At 36.2% G+C, this 20,942-nt stretch overlaps 1 protein-coding gene across 2 annotated transcripts in view; it reads right to left on the bottom strand.

Moving 5' to 3' along the window:
- WASHC4 (WASH complex subunit 4) overlaps window positions 1-20,942 on the bottom strand; it is a 57,892-nt gene that overhangs the window by 20,320 nt on the left and 16,630 nt on the right. For both annotated transcript variants that reach the window (XM_004006690.6, XM_027967682.3), the window contains 11 exons: window positions 16,841-16,967; window positions 11,423-11,548; window positions 9,247-9,354; window positions 8,624-8,770; window positions 8,426-8,505; window positions 7,179-7,284; window positions 6,585-6,701; window positions 5,293-5,461; window positions 4,469-4,623; window positions 1,716-1,790; window positions 1,360-1,464 (listed from right to left, as the gene is read on the bottom strand). In XM_004006690.6, the coding sequence (XP_004006739.3) occupies window positions 1,360-1,464; window positions 1,716-1,790; window positions 4,469-4,623; window positions 5,293-5,461; window positions 6,585-6,701; window positions 7,179-7,284; window positions 8,426-8,505; window positions 8,624-8,770; window positions 9,247-9,354; window positions 11,423-11,548; window positions 16,841-16,967 (1,315 nt within the window). The remainder of the gene's footprint in view (window positions 1-1,359; window positions 1,465-1,715; window positions 1,791-4,468; window positions 4,624-5,292; window positions 5,462-6,584; window positions 6,702-7,178; window positions 7,285-8,425; window positions 8,506-8,623; window positions 8,771-9,246; window positions 9,355-11,422; window positions 11,549-16,840; window positions 16,968-20,942) is intronic.

The following is a 20,942-nucleotide window of genomic DNA, read 5'->3' as shown; positions in this document are numbered from 1 at the left end:
GGTGCTTTCTCAGAACTTTTCTTGCAGCTTGAAACATTGCTTTTTCTTGATCTCCTCAGTTGTAGTAGCTCTTAGAAGATTATTACCCATCTTAATAGTGAGTAAATCTGCCAGTCTCTGATCTTATTTTTTCTGTGCTCAGCTCATCATCACCAAACATCAGGAATTTACATTTATTACTGTGGTTAACTAATTAACAGCTGTTTCTCCCACCAGAGTACAATTACTAAGACCAAGAAATGTCTGTTTTTCTCATCTCAGCACCCAGCACAGTGCCTGAGACACATAAAATACAAGCATAATTACACGTTACATGAATGGTTGATAGATGAGGTCAAAGAAGAGTTTGATCCTGAAAGGTTCAGAAATCTCTATGCAGATGACTCCTGACTTGAAATCTGAAATTCCACCCATGTCTCATTTTTTCTACTGGTAACCACTAACGAAGAGTTCCAACCATGTTACTTATCAGCTCAAATACAGCTTCTCCACTACACTAAAAATGGTCCTTTGCAACCTTCCAGTCATGTAACTTTTCCTTATTCCCTTACTCTCAACTATGCTTAATAATACTGTACTATTTAAACATTCTCATTATTCTTTCCTCAAGGAGAAACTGTAACCTGAAAAGCAGAGTAAATTTTAAGATTTCTCTTTTTCCAACAGAGGAAAACAGCATATAAGCTCAAATGATTCATTCTCTCACATCACTGCCCATTTTTAGGAAGATTTGAGATATTTTTAGCAAATTGCTATTTTTAAGGGTATCAAATAACTAGTAAGTACCCTCCCCCGAAAAAGAGGATGCAAGTGTTAAGTGTTCGTCGCTCAGTCGTGTCTGATTCGTTGTGACCCTATGGACTGTAGCCCTCCAGGCTTCTCTGTCCATGGAATTCTCCAGGTAAGAATACTGGAGTGGGTTACCATTCCCTTCTCCAGGGGATCTTCCCAACCCAGGGATCAAACCTGGGTTTTCTGCGTTACAGGCAGATTCTTTGCCTGGTGGCAAAGCCACCAGGGACTGACGTTAAATAAACTATCAATGATTTGCTTTCAAAAGCAACTTTTCAGAGACTATCAGACAATCCACATAGATATATATTTATGCTGATGTCTTCAAATTTGCAGTGTTATTTATAATGATCTTGAGATGGTAAGACATTCTTAAGTGACCTTTGAATCACAAAGCTTCCATTTCCATCTTACACAACTTCAGTGCCAGATACTTCAATTACAGCAAACAGAAAAATGGAAATTCAGGTATAATATGAACAGTTTTTTCAATGAAAACTGTTTTTAAACTTCCAAATTAAACAGCATCAAACATCTGTACAACACCCCCTCCCAGAAGGTTCTTACTGTTGTATTCATGATTCCTGTGCCATGTGTTCGAATTGAATTAGCAATATGCCGAATATTAATAGTGTTCAAATGTTTGTTATTACTTGTTCGTTCAATAAAAATCTGTAATAGAACAAACACAATCCATAGCAAACATTGGTCAGTTAATCTAAGAATTTTAGAACTCTATTTTATTAGAGATAATAGGAAAGTCATTCAAGAAGATAATACAGTCAAATCAAAGAAATAATATCTCTAAACAATCACTGTTTCCTTTATTTTGCTAACTTTCGCTGCTAAGAATCAATTCTTTGTCCCTCAGCCTTTCCTACTATACACCCACCCACGTTAAAAATTGTTTTTAATTTACTCACTTGATTATTGAGATTATAGAGGTATCGAGATACAAATATATGAATGTTTCTCATAATTTCCAAGACATCCAGGCCCTACAAAACAATCCACATAAGTTCTATTATTAGTTTAAAATAATAAAACTTACCAATATAGTAACTTACTGCTTACATTAAGTCACCCAATATTTTAAAATTATTTTAAAGAACTACAGAAAACATACAGCCAAAGGTTAGAATAGGCTTCTGACACACACAATCAGGACTAACTGCTTGGGGAAATCTGACTGTTTTTATCTTTTGTGTAGAGAGGAAAAGTTAAAACTTCAAAGATCCATGACTCACATCATTTCCCTACCACTTCTGAGAATATGTCTTCTCAAGGAATTTTTTCCATATTTTTTAGAAAGTAAATTAACAGCCAGATTCTAAAAGGCAGCCAGAATATGTGGTGATCTCTAAAGTATACACTGTTTTTCAAGCACTGTGCAAGGTTCTTTACATGGAATTCTCAAAAAGATATTATTATTCTAAATTCCACAGCTGATCACCCTCTGTTTTTTCAGTCTTTTATCTTTACTGAGGCTTTCAATGGCTAAGTTAAAGATCTCTCTTGGTAAATGATACATGGCACTTGAAAATGTGTGGACTATTTTCAAGTACCTTTTGATATTGATTTCTAACATAATTCCACAGTGATAAGAGAACAGACATTGTATGACTTCAGTTACCTTTAGACCATGAAATTTTTACACTTTATGTCCCTGGATATGTTCCAATGTCTCCTGGTTTATAGTCTAAGGGAACTTAAATAGAATTTCTATCCTGCTGTTGTGTGAAAATTGTATAAATCTTACTTATGTTGAATTGATTCATAGTGTTTTTCAGGTCTACTATATCCTTCTACTTTTCTATTCATTTTATTAATTTTTGAGAGTCTGATAAGGAAACTCCAACTAAAAATCTTAATTTATCTTAAAAAATAATTGTAATGTATAGTGGACTATATGTAACTTTGTTCTGTATTTTCTAAGTCTCCTATAAATGTGTTACTATACTTTCATAATTTAAAAAATAAAAAAGGACAAAAATAAATTCCACAGGTGAAGAAAACGAAACTAAGAGTTCTGCAAAGTCAAAGAGGTAGGAAGAGGCAGAACGCAGGGATTCTAGAAAGTCTAATTCCAAATCTTTATGCTTCTTTTAATTATACTGCTGCTGCTAAGTCGCTTTAGTCATGTCCGACTCTGTGTGACTCCACAGACGGCAGCCCAACAGGCTCCCTTGTCCCTGGGATTCTCCAGGCAAGAACACTGGAGTGGGTTGCCATTTCCTTCTCCAATGCATGAAAGTGAAAAGTCAAAGTGAAGTCGTTCAGTCGTGTCCGACTCTTCGCGATCCCATGGACCGCAGCCCACCAGGCTCTTCCATCCATGGGATTTTCCAGGCAAGAGTACTGGAGTGGGGTGCCATCGCCTTCTCTGTTTAATTAAACTAGACCATCCTGAATATAAGGACTTCTCAAATGACTCAGTGGTAAAGAATCCTCCAGTCAATGCAGGAGATGCAGGTTTGATTCCAGGGTCAGGAAGATCCCCTGGAGAATGAAATTGCAACCCACTCCAGTATTCTTGCCTGGAAAATTCCATGGACAGAGGAGCCTGGTGGGCTATAGCCCACGGATTCATAAAGAATAGGACACGACTGAGTGACTGAGCTCACCCATATGTACATTTAATATACAAGTTACCTAATAAGAATCCTTCATTCTTCAGTGACTACTCTAATATCTAATGAATGGTATCATGTAAACTATTCCATAGCTTTTCTAACTGGGGCTCAAAGTAATATCAAAACACCCCTTTGATTAAGTTTTTATTATAGATTTTCTTACATTTTAATCTAAAAATTTATTTACTCATTATTTTTCTTCCACTAGGCTACAGGTACATGAGCTAAGACTGTTTCTATTTATTTTTGTATCCCTAAACATACTGAGGGCTTCACAGGAGACCCAGCGGTAGAGTCTGACTGCAAAGCAGTCAATGGGTTCAATCCCTGGGTCAGGAAGACCCTTGGAGAATGAAATGGCAACCCTCTCCAGTAACACAGTGCAGTTTGATAAATATTAATTTTATAAATAAGTGAATGAAAGGATATACAAACTGATCCTGGAACTGGCCCCTATATATGCAGTAAGATGAACAAAAAATTATGATCTTCAAATTTTGGAACTGAATTAATGGATTTTAGTAAATATTATATCTGGATTATCTTAGAAATAATTACATGCAAATTAACTGAAAACAAATCTTTGTACTCCTGAGATACAACCATATTGTAAATTAGCTTACTGAATTTAGAAAGCTAAATATTTTGCACTCGTTACATTTTTCTAGGATATTAAAGCACATATATTTTATCTAGTTTAAAATTCTTAACTGTGACCTTGACTAAACTTGTAAAAGTTCAGCAGAAGTCACCTCACTATCCTGATTTGTTTCTGAAAAGCTGTATGTAAAAATGTATGTACCAAAATTTCAACAAAAGGTGAAGTACAAACATTTGGAAGCATGTGATAAATTCTTTCATAAAGGAAATCAGCACTAATTTTTTATTCTTCTCAACTGTGAGCTTTTTATATTTAGCAAATATTTTCTTTTCACTTTCAACTTTGAAATATAAACACGGTACTAAATAATTTTTTTTTAATTGTCTTAGAGAAACACTATTAAGCTACCATTAGACTATACTAAGAACACTTTATACTATACCTGTTCCAAAGTCTGACTAGGAAGATGGGCCTCTGTCATAACCAATCCATAACGCTGAGTAGCTAAATTTCTCATTTCACTGTAAGTAGCCCAGTCATGGAGAGCTACTGTCGTTAGATTGTAGAAAGTCTTGTCTAGGTAGTGAGTTACATAAGCTTCAAAAGAAACAAACAAAAAAATAAAAACTTTTTTTGATTCATGGTAACAATAGGAAAGGAAGAAAAATGACACTAAAAAGCAACTTGTCTTTGAACATTAAATTTCTTCCTTTAAAATAAGGTGCTAGGAATGGGACTTCCCTGGTGATGCAATGGATAAGAATTTGCCTGCCAACACAGAGGACACGGGTTCAATTCCTGGTCAGAAGATTTCATAAGCCATGGAACAACTAAGCCCGAGCACCACCACTACTGAGGCTGTGCTCTAGAGTCCACAGGCTGCAACTACTGAGCCACATGCTACAACTACTGAAGCCTGTGCTTCACGAGGGAAGCCACCACCACGAGCAGCCCACACACTACAATGAGAAGTCCCTACTTGCTGCAATTAGAGAAAGCCCACACACAGCAACAAAGACACAGTCCAACCAAAAATAATAATAAAAAATGAATTAATTAAAGAGAAAAGACTGAGAGCTAAAAAGTGTTCTTTAAATAATAAAATAAGCTGCTAGGAAAACAAAAATGATGAAACAAAAAGGAATTCAAGAATAGATGGACTAATACAAAGAAAGATTTTTCTCAAGGTTTTGTTTTTGTTATTTGTTCTTTAACAGAGCAAATACATATAGAATACGACCCTAAGAAGAAAACCAGAACACTCACCTCGAATGTCAATGAAACGATTGAAAAATCGAATTGGATTCAGAGAGAAAAAAAGGGCCAGGTCTTTCATGCCAACTTTGAAAGGGTTTCTGTCATCCAGCTTTAAATGAGTATGCACAGAAAGTCGCAGGTCCTTCTCTATTTCTTTGCACAACTTGTCCAGCAAATGCTATTCAGAAAAGAATTGATATCTTAAAATTTCAAAATGATATTCCAATTGTATGATTCTTCTAGATGTCCATGTTCTCAATGTGAAGAGCTTCCTACTCAGTACAATGACGAAAAAATTTGTCAAACTGTCAAACTAAATACTCCCTGGTAAAATACTATTTCACTGGGAAAGTCAAATTATTTTGCTATCCATTTTAAATCAATGACTCTTTTTAACCAGGAAGCAGTCAGATGAGTTCTAATGAGTTCATTAGTATTTTAAGTATAATACCCTTGCAAAGAAAATCAAAAGCTAATCTCTGGTAGTTTCACCAAAAGAAACATGAATATACAACATGAAGCATAAAATTTATATAAACCAGAACATAGGAAGAAAGATCCTGAGAACATGCAAGAGGAAAATTTTTGAATGCTTCCATGTAAAATTATTAAAAAAACACAAAATTCATGTAGTTAACAGCAATGAAATTAATCATCTTTTCTGGTGTAACATGGGGTTCTAAACACTGACCAAGACATGTACCTTACTTTCTAAATATGAATATTCAGCATGAGAAATTATATGAAAACTCTCACATTTTTATCAAACCTGAGTAAGGTTTACATTGTAAAATTCACTCATTTTTAATTCCTCCCTCCATATAAAAATACTGCTGGCTGAAAATACAGTTTTAAAGATGGCAGTGTTTATCACACACACTTCTTTAGAACAATGAGAGATTCATTTAAATTGTTACACAAGAAACAGGATTTACTTTTAAATATAAAAGATTTCAGTCATTAGCTCTCAAAATGAAATTCAACATTGATAGTTGTCTTAACTGTATTACCATGAGCAGCAGACAATATTCAAACCAATTTTGCATTTGCAGTCTTCTAATGAATAGGACTTTAAATTCAAATATACTACTTACTAAAGTAAAAGAAAAAAATAATTCCAAATTCCTAATCTGGATTTCTATACAAAAAATTAGGAACTAAAGACCAATTACAGTTCCTTTGTTCTAGACAGTGATTTGCAAGTAAGAATCATAAATTTGTGAAAGTCTGCTTCAACCCAAAAAGTTTTCCCAAACACGGCATTCTAAACACATCTTATGCTTTTCAATCTCAAATGTTACCTCATTTAAAATTTCCGTAATTTCCTTGTCATAGCAATCGAGAAGCATCTCACAGGACTCCAAATGCCTTGCATGCATCATGGCGGGCACACAGTCACGTAAAGCGCTGAACATGTACTGTAGAGGGGGAGGAGAATGTACATGCATTTAGAGAAACTACGTCTTTGAATTACATTACAGAAGTTACCTATCTTAAAAGACAAAGCCTCAATCTGAAGGCTGTTTTTCCACCCATGACTACCTTACTTTCCTAAGAGCTGAATTTTACTCTCCAAAGCCCATATGCTAATACCAAAAAAAACAATCACATTAACTAATCCTTTTTATCTTAAGCATTCAAATACGTTCATTTCCACAAGGAAATGGAAAGATCTGAATACCTTGCTGACAAATAAGTCAATTATTTTGACACCAACTAAAACCCAATTAATTCATTTGTATTAATATAAAATTTATATGCATAGCACTATTAAAAAACAGCACCAGTTTTTAAATGGTTTATTAAATGATCTATTTTAAAATTAATTAAAATGGTTTGCACAGTGAATAACAAAAATGAAGAAATAATGCTCTTTACACTATTCTTTTACTTACATGTAGTCTGGCTGCATCAACAGCATTTTCATATACGTCATCTAAATAAATCGGGAAGACAGCTCGATGCCAGTACAGAAAACAGCAGTCACACTGTGTCTGGACTCTACAATGTAAAGTAGTAATTAATGCTACCAAAAGTGAAGTAAGCCCCCAAAATAATGAAAAGAATGGCATTATTTACTGTAAAGGTAAGAGCTGTCTATTCATATCTGTATTCCCTATATCACTTGACCCAAAATTAGCATAGAAAAGTCATAAAATAAGTATTTTTCAAATGGTAACAAAACAGTCCAGTATCTGACACTGTTGGAATTTTATAAATGCATTTTAGTTTTAAAGCATACTTAAAAAAATGTAACTTTACCACAGTTTAAATTGTATTATTTGATATGACCAAACTCACAAGACCTGCACCACACGCACCATTTTACCTGTCTCAAAGCTGAAAAGGAGACCTTTCAAAAAACTGTGACCAAAACAGCAACAACAAAAACCAGTGGCACTCAACCTATTTATCATCTCTGCCAAGTGACTATTTCACACTTTACAGGGCAACAACTTGATCATAAATATCTTATAGTGAAGAAAAGTTCAGTATTTCTTCCATGGATAGAAAGTGAAATGCCACAAACTACAAAAATCTGAGCTTCTCAGAATAACAAAAACATTATGCTATAAATACGAGCATTAAATAAAAATTGTGCTGTAATCTTAGTTCGACTGGAAATCAAAATTTCCCTCTAAGAAACTCAATCCTTACTTGATAAAAAGAAAACAATAAAGCCACAGGAGTTATACAAATAACCAAAAATGAACCCATCTTAGTGACTGTCTAACCAATGATGTAACTCAAATTCTGTCCCAAATAATTATGGAAGACTATGTGAGATGGCTCTAAGTCTCTCACAAGTAGATGAAGCTTTGTTACAAAGCAGCAATTGAGTGCATTAGAGATACCCATCACAATAAGCACAATAGTTCCAGAGTCTGCCAGATGCTCTAAGGGCTATATCGCATTTTTCAAGTGAGTTCTTCCAAAAGCTACATCCTTACTACAGAAGACAAGTAAAAGAAATACAAACCCTTGTCAGAGTCTCATTCTAGCCATGCCACAGAAATTATGAGGAGGAACCAAAGGTCTACCTAGATTACATTCCTTCTACCGCTAGACTATTAAAAAAAAAAAAAAGCCCTGATGTTTCCATCACCCGTATCTTTTGTTACCATTAGCTACCCCTACTTACCTTTCTCGAAGTTCACTGATAAGATCCAGCTTCTTCATGACTACCTGAAGTGGAAAGAGTTCTTCATCTTTAAATGTTTTCTATTGGGGAGGGAAAAAGCACAGAGAAGTTGCACTTGAAGGACAGATTTCTTCAGCCAGTAAAAAGGGAAGTGTGAAATCTCAGGTCTTACTCTGTAAGTAACAGCAATACACTTACCATTTGTGTGCCCACACTCAATGCCAAAGAAACAATTAGTCGTCGCTGCTTTGTGCTTGGTCCATTTAGAGTGTTTTCAGCCAAAACTAGAGCAGAGAGCACATCAAGACGCTGTTCACTATATTTTTTGTCAGAAATTACTCTTTTCTTAAAGATAAAAGGAAACAGGACATACCAGCTTTAAATTTGAGGCAGTAACAAAAGACTCATGAGGAAAAATTTTCCAGTTATCTTTTCCATGATTCAACTTAACAGCACTTAAGACAAATACTTTCCCTGTTCACTTCTTATGATGTCAGATGCTTTATTTCCATAACATTCTTGCTGAGCACCGTCAGGAACAGCAAATTACTAGGCGTACCTCAAAATTACCATATCAATTTAACAAGGAAATAATTTAAGAAAGACACAATGTTATTTTAATAATGCACAGTATGTCCTTTTTTAGTAGAACTGTGTTAATGCTAGAAATTCAGGCTAAAGATAATCCTGACCACTCTCAGTAAAATCATGGAATACCTTGGAGATTATAACCAAGAATACTGTGGATAAACATGCTTAACTAGAACACACAAAACAACAGAAGGGCAAACTAGAAAGACAATATAATTATGCTTTTATACCTTGGCCACAGAAATAGAATTAAGAGCCTGATGCTGAAGGTGCTGTGTTATATGTGAGACTGAGTCAGCCACAACCATGCTTCTCCTGTAGAACATATGCTCTATCGCCTAAAAAGAATCAGAAGTGATTCTGTGAGAATCAACTTAAAACTTAAAATATTTAGGCACAATTCTAGAATATCTTTATGACTTTGGGCCTGGTAAGAAATTTATAAATGAGATGAAAAAGGCACTACTATAAAGGGTAAGACTGGTCAATCCAATTGTATTAAAATTATAAATTTCTGTTTATCAAAAACCACTATAAATAAAATTGAAAGATAAACCAATGTATGAGAAAATACCTGCCACACACACGAGATTAGTACTCAGAATATGTGGACACCAAACAAATCAAACACTTTTTTTAAAAGGCAAACAATTCAACAAATACCTGAACAAAAGAAATGAAAATATTTCTCCAAAAGAAGCAGTTAATAATATTTGAAAAGATATTATCATTAATCATCAGGGAAACATTAAGCATAAAGTCATCTATAAATACTAATACATAAGTTTACGTGCACACAAACACACAAAAAGTTGATAATACCAATGTTGGCCAAGTAGGGAACTACAGAAATCTAATATATTGACAGAGGTATGTAAACTGATGTTAACTACCTGAAAAATAATCTAGCATCATCTTAAAAGCTGATTATATACATAGCATAAAACCCAGCAATCCACTCATAGGTTTATAACACCTCATAAAAACTTTTGCACAATTACACCAAGAAACATAAATTAATAAAAGAATGGCAACATGATTTAAAATAGCAAAAACTGGAAACAACCCAAAGTCCAAACCCAGGAAGACTACACAGTAATGAAAATTAATGAACTACAGCTACTCGTTCCAACATGGTAACACCCTTGAGTAAAAAGAAACCAAGCCAAAGAATACATGAGACATCACTCCGTTAATAAAAACTTCAAAAACATTTATAACTAAAGAATGAGTGGTTGGTAAGTTCAGTCATATGCCACAAACTACAAAGAAACAAGGGAACAATAAAGTTCAGGACAGCAGGTCCTCCAAGCGGGTAGATTAGGATGCAGTCTGGGAACGACAACACAGGGGGCTTTGAAAATACTGGTAACATCTGCTTTCCTAAATGGGATGATAGGTTTTTAAGTGTTCAGTATTTTTAAATTATGCTTACATATTAAATATAAGATATACATGCATTTATGTATACATATATATACTTTTGTATTTGCATTTCATTAAAAATAAATATAACTAATAATACCTTAAGGAAAAAATGGCTAAAAATCTAAAGACAAGATCTCCAAACTATATTTATTTCCTAGGCAAATCTAAAGAAAGTGAAGGTGAAGTCACTCAGTCGTGTCCGACTCTTTGCGACCCTGCGCACTGTAGCCTACCAGGCTCCTCCGTCCATGGGATTCTCCAGGCAAGAACACTGGAGTGGGTTGCCATTTCCTTCTCCAAGGGATCTTCCCAACCCAGGGATTGAACCCGGGTCTCCCACATTGGAGGCAGACGCTTTAACCTCTGAGCCACCAGGGAAGCCCTAAAGCCACTATTAACAGAAATTCACTAGCAAATCTTTAGCTCAGGTTTTACAGAAAGCTACATGTACGCTCTCCCGCCTATAGTTTTATTTTTTTACTTATGAGTATGCTAAGAAATGTTTTACCACATTTTCAAAACCTTTCAAATCCCAAGATTACAACACTTCCTCTAAAATTACAAAATAAACAGCCTCATGCTGACTAGCCTCATATGCATTTTAATACTATAACATTTTATGTGTAGTTTTTAAAACTCATGCAACACATTTAGAACACATTTAGAACTCATGCAACACATTTAGAACTTTCCATGAGTAAAACTACTAATATTTTGACTAATCTTTTCCTTTTCCTTCTTTTCTCTTTGACTACATGTTAACTTTTAATAAAGTTTAAGTATATTGGCCATTCACAGAAAATTATTCAAGAAATTTCTGTCACTGGCTAGTTCCTTTATCTAACTAAGAGACAAATATACATTCCCATAATTTTTTATACTCATAATCAAGAAGTCAAACCTTACTCCTAAAAATCCTACTTTATGCTTAGATCATTTCTCAGTGATAATGGCAAGGTAAAATAATCCAAAACTTACCTTAAGAAGTTCAACAAGCCTGCACAACGCCTTCACTGATGTTTTGGTCATTGGCTTTTGCATGGACATGTAGAGATTCATTGTGGTTTTAATAATGGTACTAATACTATAAGCATATAAAAATCCCTATAAAAAAACAACATAAAACATCAATTAAAATCACAATAAAAGGTTTCATTTCTTCAAGATTTCATTCTCTGTGTGATAATAATTCTTCAACTCGCCAATATCTAGTGCTTCTAGAGTGCATTTAAGATTTTGAAATACTCTTTACATGCAGTATTATACATGGTGGTGAAGTTTCAAAGTTATGCAACCTATTTGCTGCAGCTTAAGACAAGAGCTGAGGGCTCTAAGGAAGTAGGAACTGAAAAATGAGGAAAAAGAGAGCTGTTCTCTGGCCAGTACAGACGTTCCACAGCATTCCTCAGTTCCAAAACAATCTCCCCTTTCTTTCTCATCCAGAACCAACCCCTACCATCCATCTGCTACTATGTCCCCTGCTTATTGCTGCTAAATCGACTTTCTCTCCTTCCAGCCCCAAGAACAGGGTCCCTCTTACCCTTCTACTTATAAAGGAAGCCAGAAGTCCTGTGAGGATTAAAAAAAATTTAGTGCTAATAAACCCAAGAAAACAGTATAGAATACAAAATAAGAAAAAGGGTATTACTTCTCAAACATATTTTCATTTAGATCCAAAAAGGACACACAGAAACAGAATAATGCAGATTCTTTGGGTTTATAGAGAAGGACCAAAAAGAGATACATGTACACTTTAGAGATGAACCTAAACTATATTATTGTGAATATATCCAAGGAGCCAGGGCAGCAGCTATATGCCAGTGATTCTCAACCTTTTTCTCCAGCTCCACCATGAGTAACAGTGGCCGACTAAAGGAACGACACAATGCAGGGAGGGGGAATTTTCTGTGAACCAATAATAATGGTGAAGAGACGCAACACAATTAAGAAATGAGAGAGTAGGTAGCTTCCTAAGAGGTGGCAGTAAGATCAGAGCTTGGGGGATACATGCAGCAGAGTCGCAAGTCTTACCTTGCCAGCTACAGGGCTATTACACCAGACCCTGAGCCTACTGCAGCACTGGGCACAGTGAAGAAGCAGAGACAAGGAACAGGGAAAGTGTAGCTCTAAGGCAGGCAGAAAAAGAGGTTTTTTTGGGGGGAGAAGTGGGAGGAGGCAGAGAGGTCACAAGCTACTATTACCTCATTCCCAAATTAATTCATGGCCATTAATTTGTGAAGGATATACATGAAGGATGACTTTTAAACACCTAAATGGGATGGGGGAAGGTCTGGGGTCTGTTTCTATAAAAGGCAGAATAGATAAGTTGGACCAACGTTCCTGTATAAAACAACCAGAAAATCTGGACAAAACATTTTCTTTAACTGTTGGAAGGTATCAAAGAGCTATCAAGAAAATAAGAAACCACAAGGCCATGATAGCGAGAAGACAGAAACCCAGAGACATGAGCTCGGCATTTGAGGCTGCTTTCCCATAGAGGCATCTGCCCATTCCAAAAGAGGATAACAAAGACGGAAGCCAGACATATCTTTCAGGATCCCTGAGGATAAAAACAGGAGCTCATGGCCCATCAAGGAGAGGAGGGAGTCCTGCTAAATCAACCAGGCTCTGAATTGGGATTCTTAAAAACTTTCCCCTAAAAAGTCAGGGTGAACTAGAAAAAAACAGCCATCATACAATTTAGGTACTGATTTAGATCATCTAAACCCATGACTGGGCTGAGGTAATCTCAGTTACTAGTTGTCCTAGACTAACGTGTATTGGAAGCAAATATTAAATTCTCTCTGGAGGAAGAAACACAATACCCAGATCTTCAAATTATTTCTATAGTTCTATATACAATTTGGGTTATTAAAAATCACTAGGCATAGAAAGAGATAAGATATATTCAAAAAACAAACAAAAAATAGATTAGAAATAGCTAGATAATGCAATCATTGGACATGATCTTCAAAGTAATCACGCTAAGTACGCAAAATGAAATAAAACACAAAATTATTTCAGAAAATTGGAAACTATAAAAAAGAAACAAACTGAAAATTAAAACTAAGAACTAAGAAAAAGTTTTAAAAGTCAGTAGATTAGTATTAAGTCAATAGATTTAATAGTAGGTTAGATGAAGAAATAAAAAACAGAATAGAACAGGAACAGTACTTAAGGAGTTGATGACTGAGAATTTTCCACGAATTCCAAAAGCTTTACAAATCCCAAGCAGCAAAAACACATAGAAAACCTCATGTAGGTGCATAAAAAAATACTGCTTAAAAACCAAAAAGTAAATTTTATAAGCAATCCAACAAAGACATATATTGAAAAAAACAGCAAAATTGACAGCTGCCTTGCCTTCTCAACAAAAACAAAGGAAGCCAGAAAACAATAAAAAATTAAGTGAAATTTTAACAGGTATTCCACAAGTAGAAAGATGAAGGGATGCAAAAAGGATAAAAAGCAACAGAACAGGTAAATATATGGGTAAATCTAAATGAATACTATTAAAAAACAATAGCAACAATGCCTTACATGGTTTAAAATATACATAGAATCAAAATACACAACAGGAGCATAGGTGAGAAGGGGTAAATAGAATTTAAAGGGCTTAAGAGCCTTATCTGGAGAAGGAAATGGCAAGTACTCTTGCCTAGAAAATCCTATGGACGCAGGAGCCTGGTGCAGTCTATTGTCCATGGGGTCGCAAAGAGTCGGACACGACTGAGCGATTTCACTTCACTTCAAGAGCCTTATACTGTCTGGAAATTGAATTACTCATTTATATTGGAGTTGAACGTTCAATAATGCATCTTAAAATCTCTATAGTAACCACTAAAAGAACAGTAAAATACTGAATGAAAGTAACAGAAGGAAAAATAAACAATTCAAAAGAGAGCAAGAAAAGAATACAGACACAGAACAAGTGAGACAAATAAAAAGCAATTAATCAGGTGCTAATTAAATATGAGTATCAGTATTGACATACATAAGAGTTTCATTGGGGAGAAATACATGTTGCTTAAACATGACCAAGATGATCACGGTGGTGTGATCAGTCACCTAGAGCCAGACATCCTGGAATGTGAAGTCAAGTGGGCCTTAGAAAGCATCACTACGAACAACGCTACTGGAGGAGATGGAATTCCAGTGGAGCTATTTCAAATCCTAAAAGATGATGCTGTGAAAGTGCTGCACTCAGTATGCCAGCAAATTTGGAAAACTCAGCAGTGGCCACAGGACTGGAAAAGGTCAGCTTTCATTCCAATCCCAAAGAAAGGCAATGCCAAAGAATGCTCAAACTACTGCACAACTGCACTCATCTCACATGCTAGTAAAGTAATGCTCAAAATTCTCTAAGCCAGGCTTCAGCAATATGTGAACCGTGAACTCCCTGATGTTCAAGCTGGTTTTAGAAAAGGCAGAGGAACCAGAGATCAAATTGCCAATATCCGCTGGATCATGGAAAAAGCAAGAGAGTTCCAGAAAAACATCTATTTCTGCTTTACTGACTATGTGAAAGCCTTTGACTGTGTGGATCACAATAAACTGTGGAAAATTCCGAAAGAGATGGTAATACCAGACCACCTGACCTGCCTCAAGGCTGTATATTGTCACCTTGCTTATTTAATTTCTACGCAGAGTACATCATGAGAAATGCTGGGCTTGAAAAAACACAAGGTGGAATCAAGATTGCCGGGAGAAACATCAATAACCTCTGATATGCAGATGATACCACCCTTATGGCAGAAAGTGAAGAAGAACTAAAAAGCCTCTTGATGAAAGTGAAAGAGGAGAGTGAAAAAGTTGGCTTAAAGCTCAACATTCAGAAAACGAAGATCATGGCATCTGGTCCCATCACTTCATGGGAAATAGATGGGGAAACAGTGTCAGACTTTATTTTTCTGGGCTCCAAAATCACTGCAGATGGTGACTGTAGCCATGAAATTAAAAGACACTTACTCTTTGGAAGAAAAGTTATGACCAACCTAGATAGACAGCATATTCAAAAGCAGAGACATTACTTTGTCAACAAAGGTCTGTCTAGTCAAGGCTATGGTTTTTCCAGTAGTCATAAACGGATGTGAGAGTTGGACTGTGAAGAAAGCTGAGCGCCGAAGAATTGATGCTTTTGAAGTGTGGTGTTGGAGAAGACTCTTGGGAGTCCCTTGGACTGCAAGGAGATCCAACCAGTCCATTCTGAAGGAGATAAGTCCTGGGTGTTCATTGTAAGGACTGATGCTAAAGCTGAATCTCCAATACTTTGGCCACCTCATGCGAAGAGTTGACTCACTGGAAAAGACCCTGATGGTGGGAGGGATTGGGGGCAGGAGAAGGGGACGAAAGAGGATGAGATGGCTGGATGGTATCATTGACTCGATGGACAGGAGTTTGGGTGAACTCCGGGAGTTGGTAATAGACAGGGAGGCCTGGCGTGCTGCAATTCATGGGGTTGCAGAGTTGGACACAACTGAGTAACTGAACTGAACTGAAAGGAGACACACATTAAATAAAGGGGCCAAACAGGTTGCAAATAAAAGGATGGTAACCAATGGACCTTGCAGACAGACCTAATTAAAAGAAAACTGGTACAGCTAGCTATGTTACTATCACACACAAGAGACCTATGACAAAAAGCATTACCAGACATGATAAAAAGTTTGACTCACCACTAAGCTATAACAATTCTAAATGTTATGCCTATTTAGTCTAAAAATACATAAAATAAAAGTTGACAAAGCTACAAAGGATAAATAAGACAAATCTATAACACAGTGGGAGATTCCAACCCAATTATCTCAGTAACTGACAGAATATTCAGACAAAATAATTAAATATGATCCTTCTTGATATATATAAAATACCATGACCAACAAAAAGCAAACTACGTTCTTTTTAAGTGAACATGAAATGTTTGCCAAGGTTGTCTATAGCCTAATCCACCATGCAAATCTCAACAAACTTCAATACTGAAAGTATTTTCATACTGGGAGAAATCAATAATGGTAACTAGGAAATCCTCATGCATTTGGAAATGAAGAATTCTATTTCAAAACAGTCAAGAGAGCAAAGAAGAAATCACAATGATTTTTTTTTAAGTATTTTGAAGTAAAGAATAATACAGATACAACACATCAAAACTTATGGGATACAGCTAAGAAGTCAGGACTTGGAAGGAGTATATATTTGCATATATTAGATGCATATATTAAAACCATATATTAGAAAATCTAAACAAGTCACACAGATTCAAGCTTACATAACCAAATCAATTTCAGTTTTAAACACAAAAACATATTTCACCCTTCACAGTTCTTTCACAGTGTACCTTCTGTATAGTGGATTAACAAATAAATGATCCAAACATTCTAAGAAAGAAGATGAAACTACCTGTATAAAAACATTACATCTACTGGTGAGGTCTTCAGCAAATTTATCCATTCTCTGCTCTTTAGATAAAATAGATTCCATTTTCATCATCCATGAGCTCACAAAGACGTAGTAAGACTGTACATCTCTAACAAAGGAAAATATTGAGGTTATTCAGCACAGGAAAGAAAATTTACTTCTATTTCTTCATATTGGCTAGAATAAACTATTTCCTGGCAGCAGTCAATTCATCTTTCAGATTTTTTTTTTCAGATTTTCAAAATATACATGTTATACATACACACATAATTTACTTAAGCAACAAATATTCACTGAATATCTATACAGGCCAGGCATTGTTTTTCAGTACTAAAAACAAAAAACAGCAGTAAACAAAACAGACAAAAATTTCTGCTCCCATGAAGCTTATATTCTAGAAAGAAGAGTTGTGCAATAAAGCAATCAGTAACTGAACTCTGAGATGTCAGATATGTGCTTCGGAAAAAATACAGCAGGGAAAAGTGACTGGGACAGCAAGTACAATTTTAAACACAATGATCAAAGTAGCCTTGTTGAAAAAGTGATCGTGAGCCAAGATTAGAAGGAGATAAATAAGTAATCCATGCAAATATATAACAGATGAGAATTTTAGGAAAGTAAACAACAAATGCAATCATCTCAAAACAGAAGAGTGTGTGCCATGCTCAAGTACTAAAAGAAGTCAGGATGACTGAAGAGCAGAAAAGAGGGGTGAGAACAGAAAAGGAAATCAGAGATACACAGGGGTGAGTGGGCTGGAGGAACAGGTAAAGTGGAGAGCAGAAAGGGATTTGTATAAGGCCTGGTAAGGACTTCAGTGGAAAGCCTCTGGAGTGAAGTTGCTCAGTCGTGTCTGACTCTTTGCAACCCCATGGACTGTAACTTACCAGGCTTCTCCATCCATGGCATTTTCCAGGCAAGAGTACTGGAGTGGGTTGCCATTTCCTTCTCCAGGGGATCTTCCTGACCCAGGGATCGAACCTGAGTCTCCCACATGGCAGGCAGACGCTTTACCTTCTGAGCCACCAGGGAAGCCCCTCTTTAGACTCAACCTTGTTGGTACTAAAGGGACCAGTTTTATGGAAGATGATTCTCCCACAGCCTGGGGGAGCTGGGGTGAATGGTTATGGGATGATGCAAGCACACTACATTTATTGTGCACTTTATTTCTATTATTATATCAGCTCCACCTCAGGTCATCAAGGTATTAGATCCTGAAGGTTGGGGATGCCTGCTAGCGGATTTGAGCGGACTGATCTACTCTAACTCTGGGGAGGATCAGTATCACTTTGGTTGGCATACTGAAAATAAACTATATAGGGGACAATGGTAAAAGCAGGAAAACCACTTAGGAAGTTCCTGTGATAATGCAGAGGAAAAGAGATGACAGCTTGAACCACAGTGGAAGTATTTAGAATCTGAAAATAAAAGCTAACATTTACTGAATGCTTACTAAATGCCCAATCACTGTCATAAGCACTTTACACAAATTAACATTCAATCCTCACATTAACCTTATGAGGTAACTAACATATTATGATATACATTTTACAGAACAGGAAATTGACACACAGGGAAATTAAGTAATGGGCCCAACATCATACTGTACTCAGCTGAGCCAGGACTTAAGCCCAAATCTAGGAAACTGTCCCAACCTGGAAAAGATGAATCAGTAATAAAATTCTACTAAGCAGGTTGCTTATTAACACTACATCACTCTATCAATACATATCAAATCACTCAGATGAGAACTTTCAGGGCACAACTATTTAAGGTATACTCTTTTATTTTAAAAACAATAAATTAATTTCAATTAATTCAATGTGTTTTAAGGAGGTAAAACCTCACCATCAAATCTGAGAAAAATTATTTTGAGCCAGGATTCCATTAAACAACCACCACCAACAGTTGTACTCTGCCTCAAATGGTGCTAAAATTTATTATTTGACTTGTGGATAATTTGATTTAAAAGTCTGGAACACAGATAAAGGGCAGAATCCCAGGGCAACGCCTCCACTTTGAGGAGAATGTGATCAGGACTCAAGCAGGACTCCTCTCTCCTGGGCTTTACTTCAGTGTTGTGAATCTGAGGTTTCTTTGGCAGAGTTATGACAATGAAAAAGACACTGCCCCCTTCAGCTCAAAGGAGCTCTGCAGTGACTGTGTAGGTATATTTTTGAGAAAAAAAAAAAAAAAAGAATTTGGAAACATTAAAATGTTATCATATGGGGGGAAGGAATCTTTGAAAGTCAACTTATTCAATTTTTTACTTAAGAAGACTCAGTTCCTATAGCACCTTGGACTGACTGTCCTCTGTGTTCTGCCTATGCAGCTCTGGTGTAAGGGTCATTAGTCCTCAGGGCAGCTTACACAACTCTGCTGCAAAGGCTCAAGAGCAGGCTGGGCACGGGTCTGCCTGGCCTCTCTGACATGTACCTAGCTATGTGCCCTGGACACATTCATTTCTCTAAGCCTCATTTTCCTTACCTGAAAATGGGATGAAAATAGTACATTAGAGTAGTGTTAAGGGCTTGCGCTCTAGAGGTGAACTCCCAGCTCTGCAACACATTTGTTTAAATTTGAGTAAGGTCACTCTCTCTGTGTCTCAATTTTCTCAGTTATAAAATGGCCATAACAACAGTATCTACCTCACAGGATTTTCTGATGATTAAAAAAGATGACACATATGAAGTTCCTGGAATATACTGGCTTACTGAAAGCACAGGGTAAATATTAGTTGTGATTTTACTATTTCCCATATGAGACGATTGTTACAGGGTTTATGTAAGACTGTGTTTAAATCCTTTAGCAGAAGGCCTACTGCTGCTGCTGCTACTAAGTTGCTTCAGTCATATCTGACTCTGTGCGACCTGAAAGACAGCAGCCCACCAGGCTCCCCTGTCCTTGGGATTCTTCAGGCAAGAGTACTGGAGTGGGTTGCCTAGAACAAGCTTAAAAACATTGGCAATTACTATTAATATCTGCCATGTTCATCTTTTGGTTCTGATTGAACTTCTGAAGCCACAGGAATTAAATCTGCTCCCTCTTCAACCTGAATGCCCTCCAAATATTTTAAAAAAACACATCATTCTTCAGATTTCTCTTTTAAAGGTCAAACCATATAGAGACTTTTCCATTAAGTCTTCAAAGGTCATGGTTCTCAGATCTAACATCCTGATCAGCTTCATCCACGGATGCTGCACTCTGTGGCCCTCTTAAAATGTGGCACCACCAAACACTAATTATGTGACCAGTAAGAATTCAATGCAACTACCAATTCCCCTAGCCTAGACATGGCAACTAATTTCTAAAATTTGGGTATAATTATTAATGTAATCTAAATATAAACTGACATGTTTAGCAATTGCATTGCATTGTTAAAGAACGTTAAGCCTCTGATAACAAAAATATCCAAATCTTTTTAAGATTACTGCTAATAAATCTGATTCCTGTCTCTCCATCCTACTGAACGCATCTCTGAAATCTAACCCCAAACTTATGTCTTCATCTCTCAACTCTGTTTTAGCATGTATTGGAGAGCCCTGAAATCTGCCCTGAGTAGTCCTGCCTGAATTGAGTTGCTATCACTCTCCATGACTTTAATCACAGGATTTAGGAGTACTAAAAGATGCTTTAGGGGATCTCATACATTCCACACATACTCCTTCTTCCCCACTGTACAGGAGTGACACAACTTCCCCCTCAATAGTGAAGATCGCCAGAAAGTGGGTAGTTTCCCATATTATCATATAACCACGTTACAGATAAAAACCGTGATCAGTACTGGGCCAGTGGCAAAGTCCCATGACACCTCACTTAAAATCTTCATCTAGGTCAACATAAAATTTTAGCACTATACTCCAGGGAGAACGCAATATACTCCAGTGAGTAAACTTAACTGTTGAGCTAGATGATGAGAACATGGGGGTTCATTATACTATTTTCTCTATTTTGTGCGTATTTGAAATTTCACATAGGAAGAGAAGCTAAAAGATGTAAATATTAGAAGAAACTAGGAGTTAAAAGTATTCTTTTAGGGAACAGGACTAAGGTATAGGAGGCAATTCAGCAGAGGACAATTATT

Source organism: Ovis aries, chromosome 3, assembly GCF_016772045.2.
Source record: "Ovis aries strain OAR_USU_Benz2616 breed Rambouillet chromosome 3, ARS-UI_Ramb_v3.0, whole genome shotgun sequence".
NCBI classification, from domain to species: Eukaryota; Metazoa; Chordata; class Mammalia; order Artiodactyla; family Bovidae; genus Ovis; species Ovis aries.
This window is presented reverse-complemented; position numbering and strand designations above follow the sequence as displayed.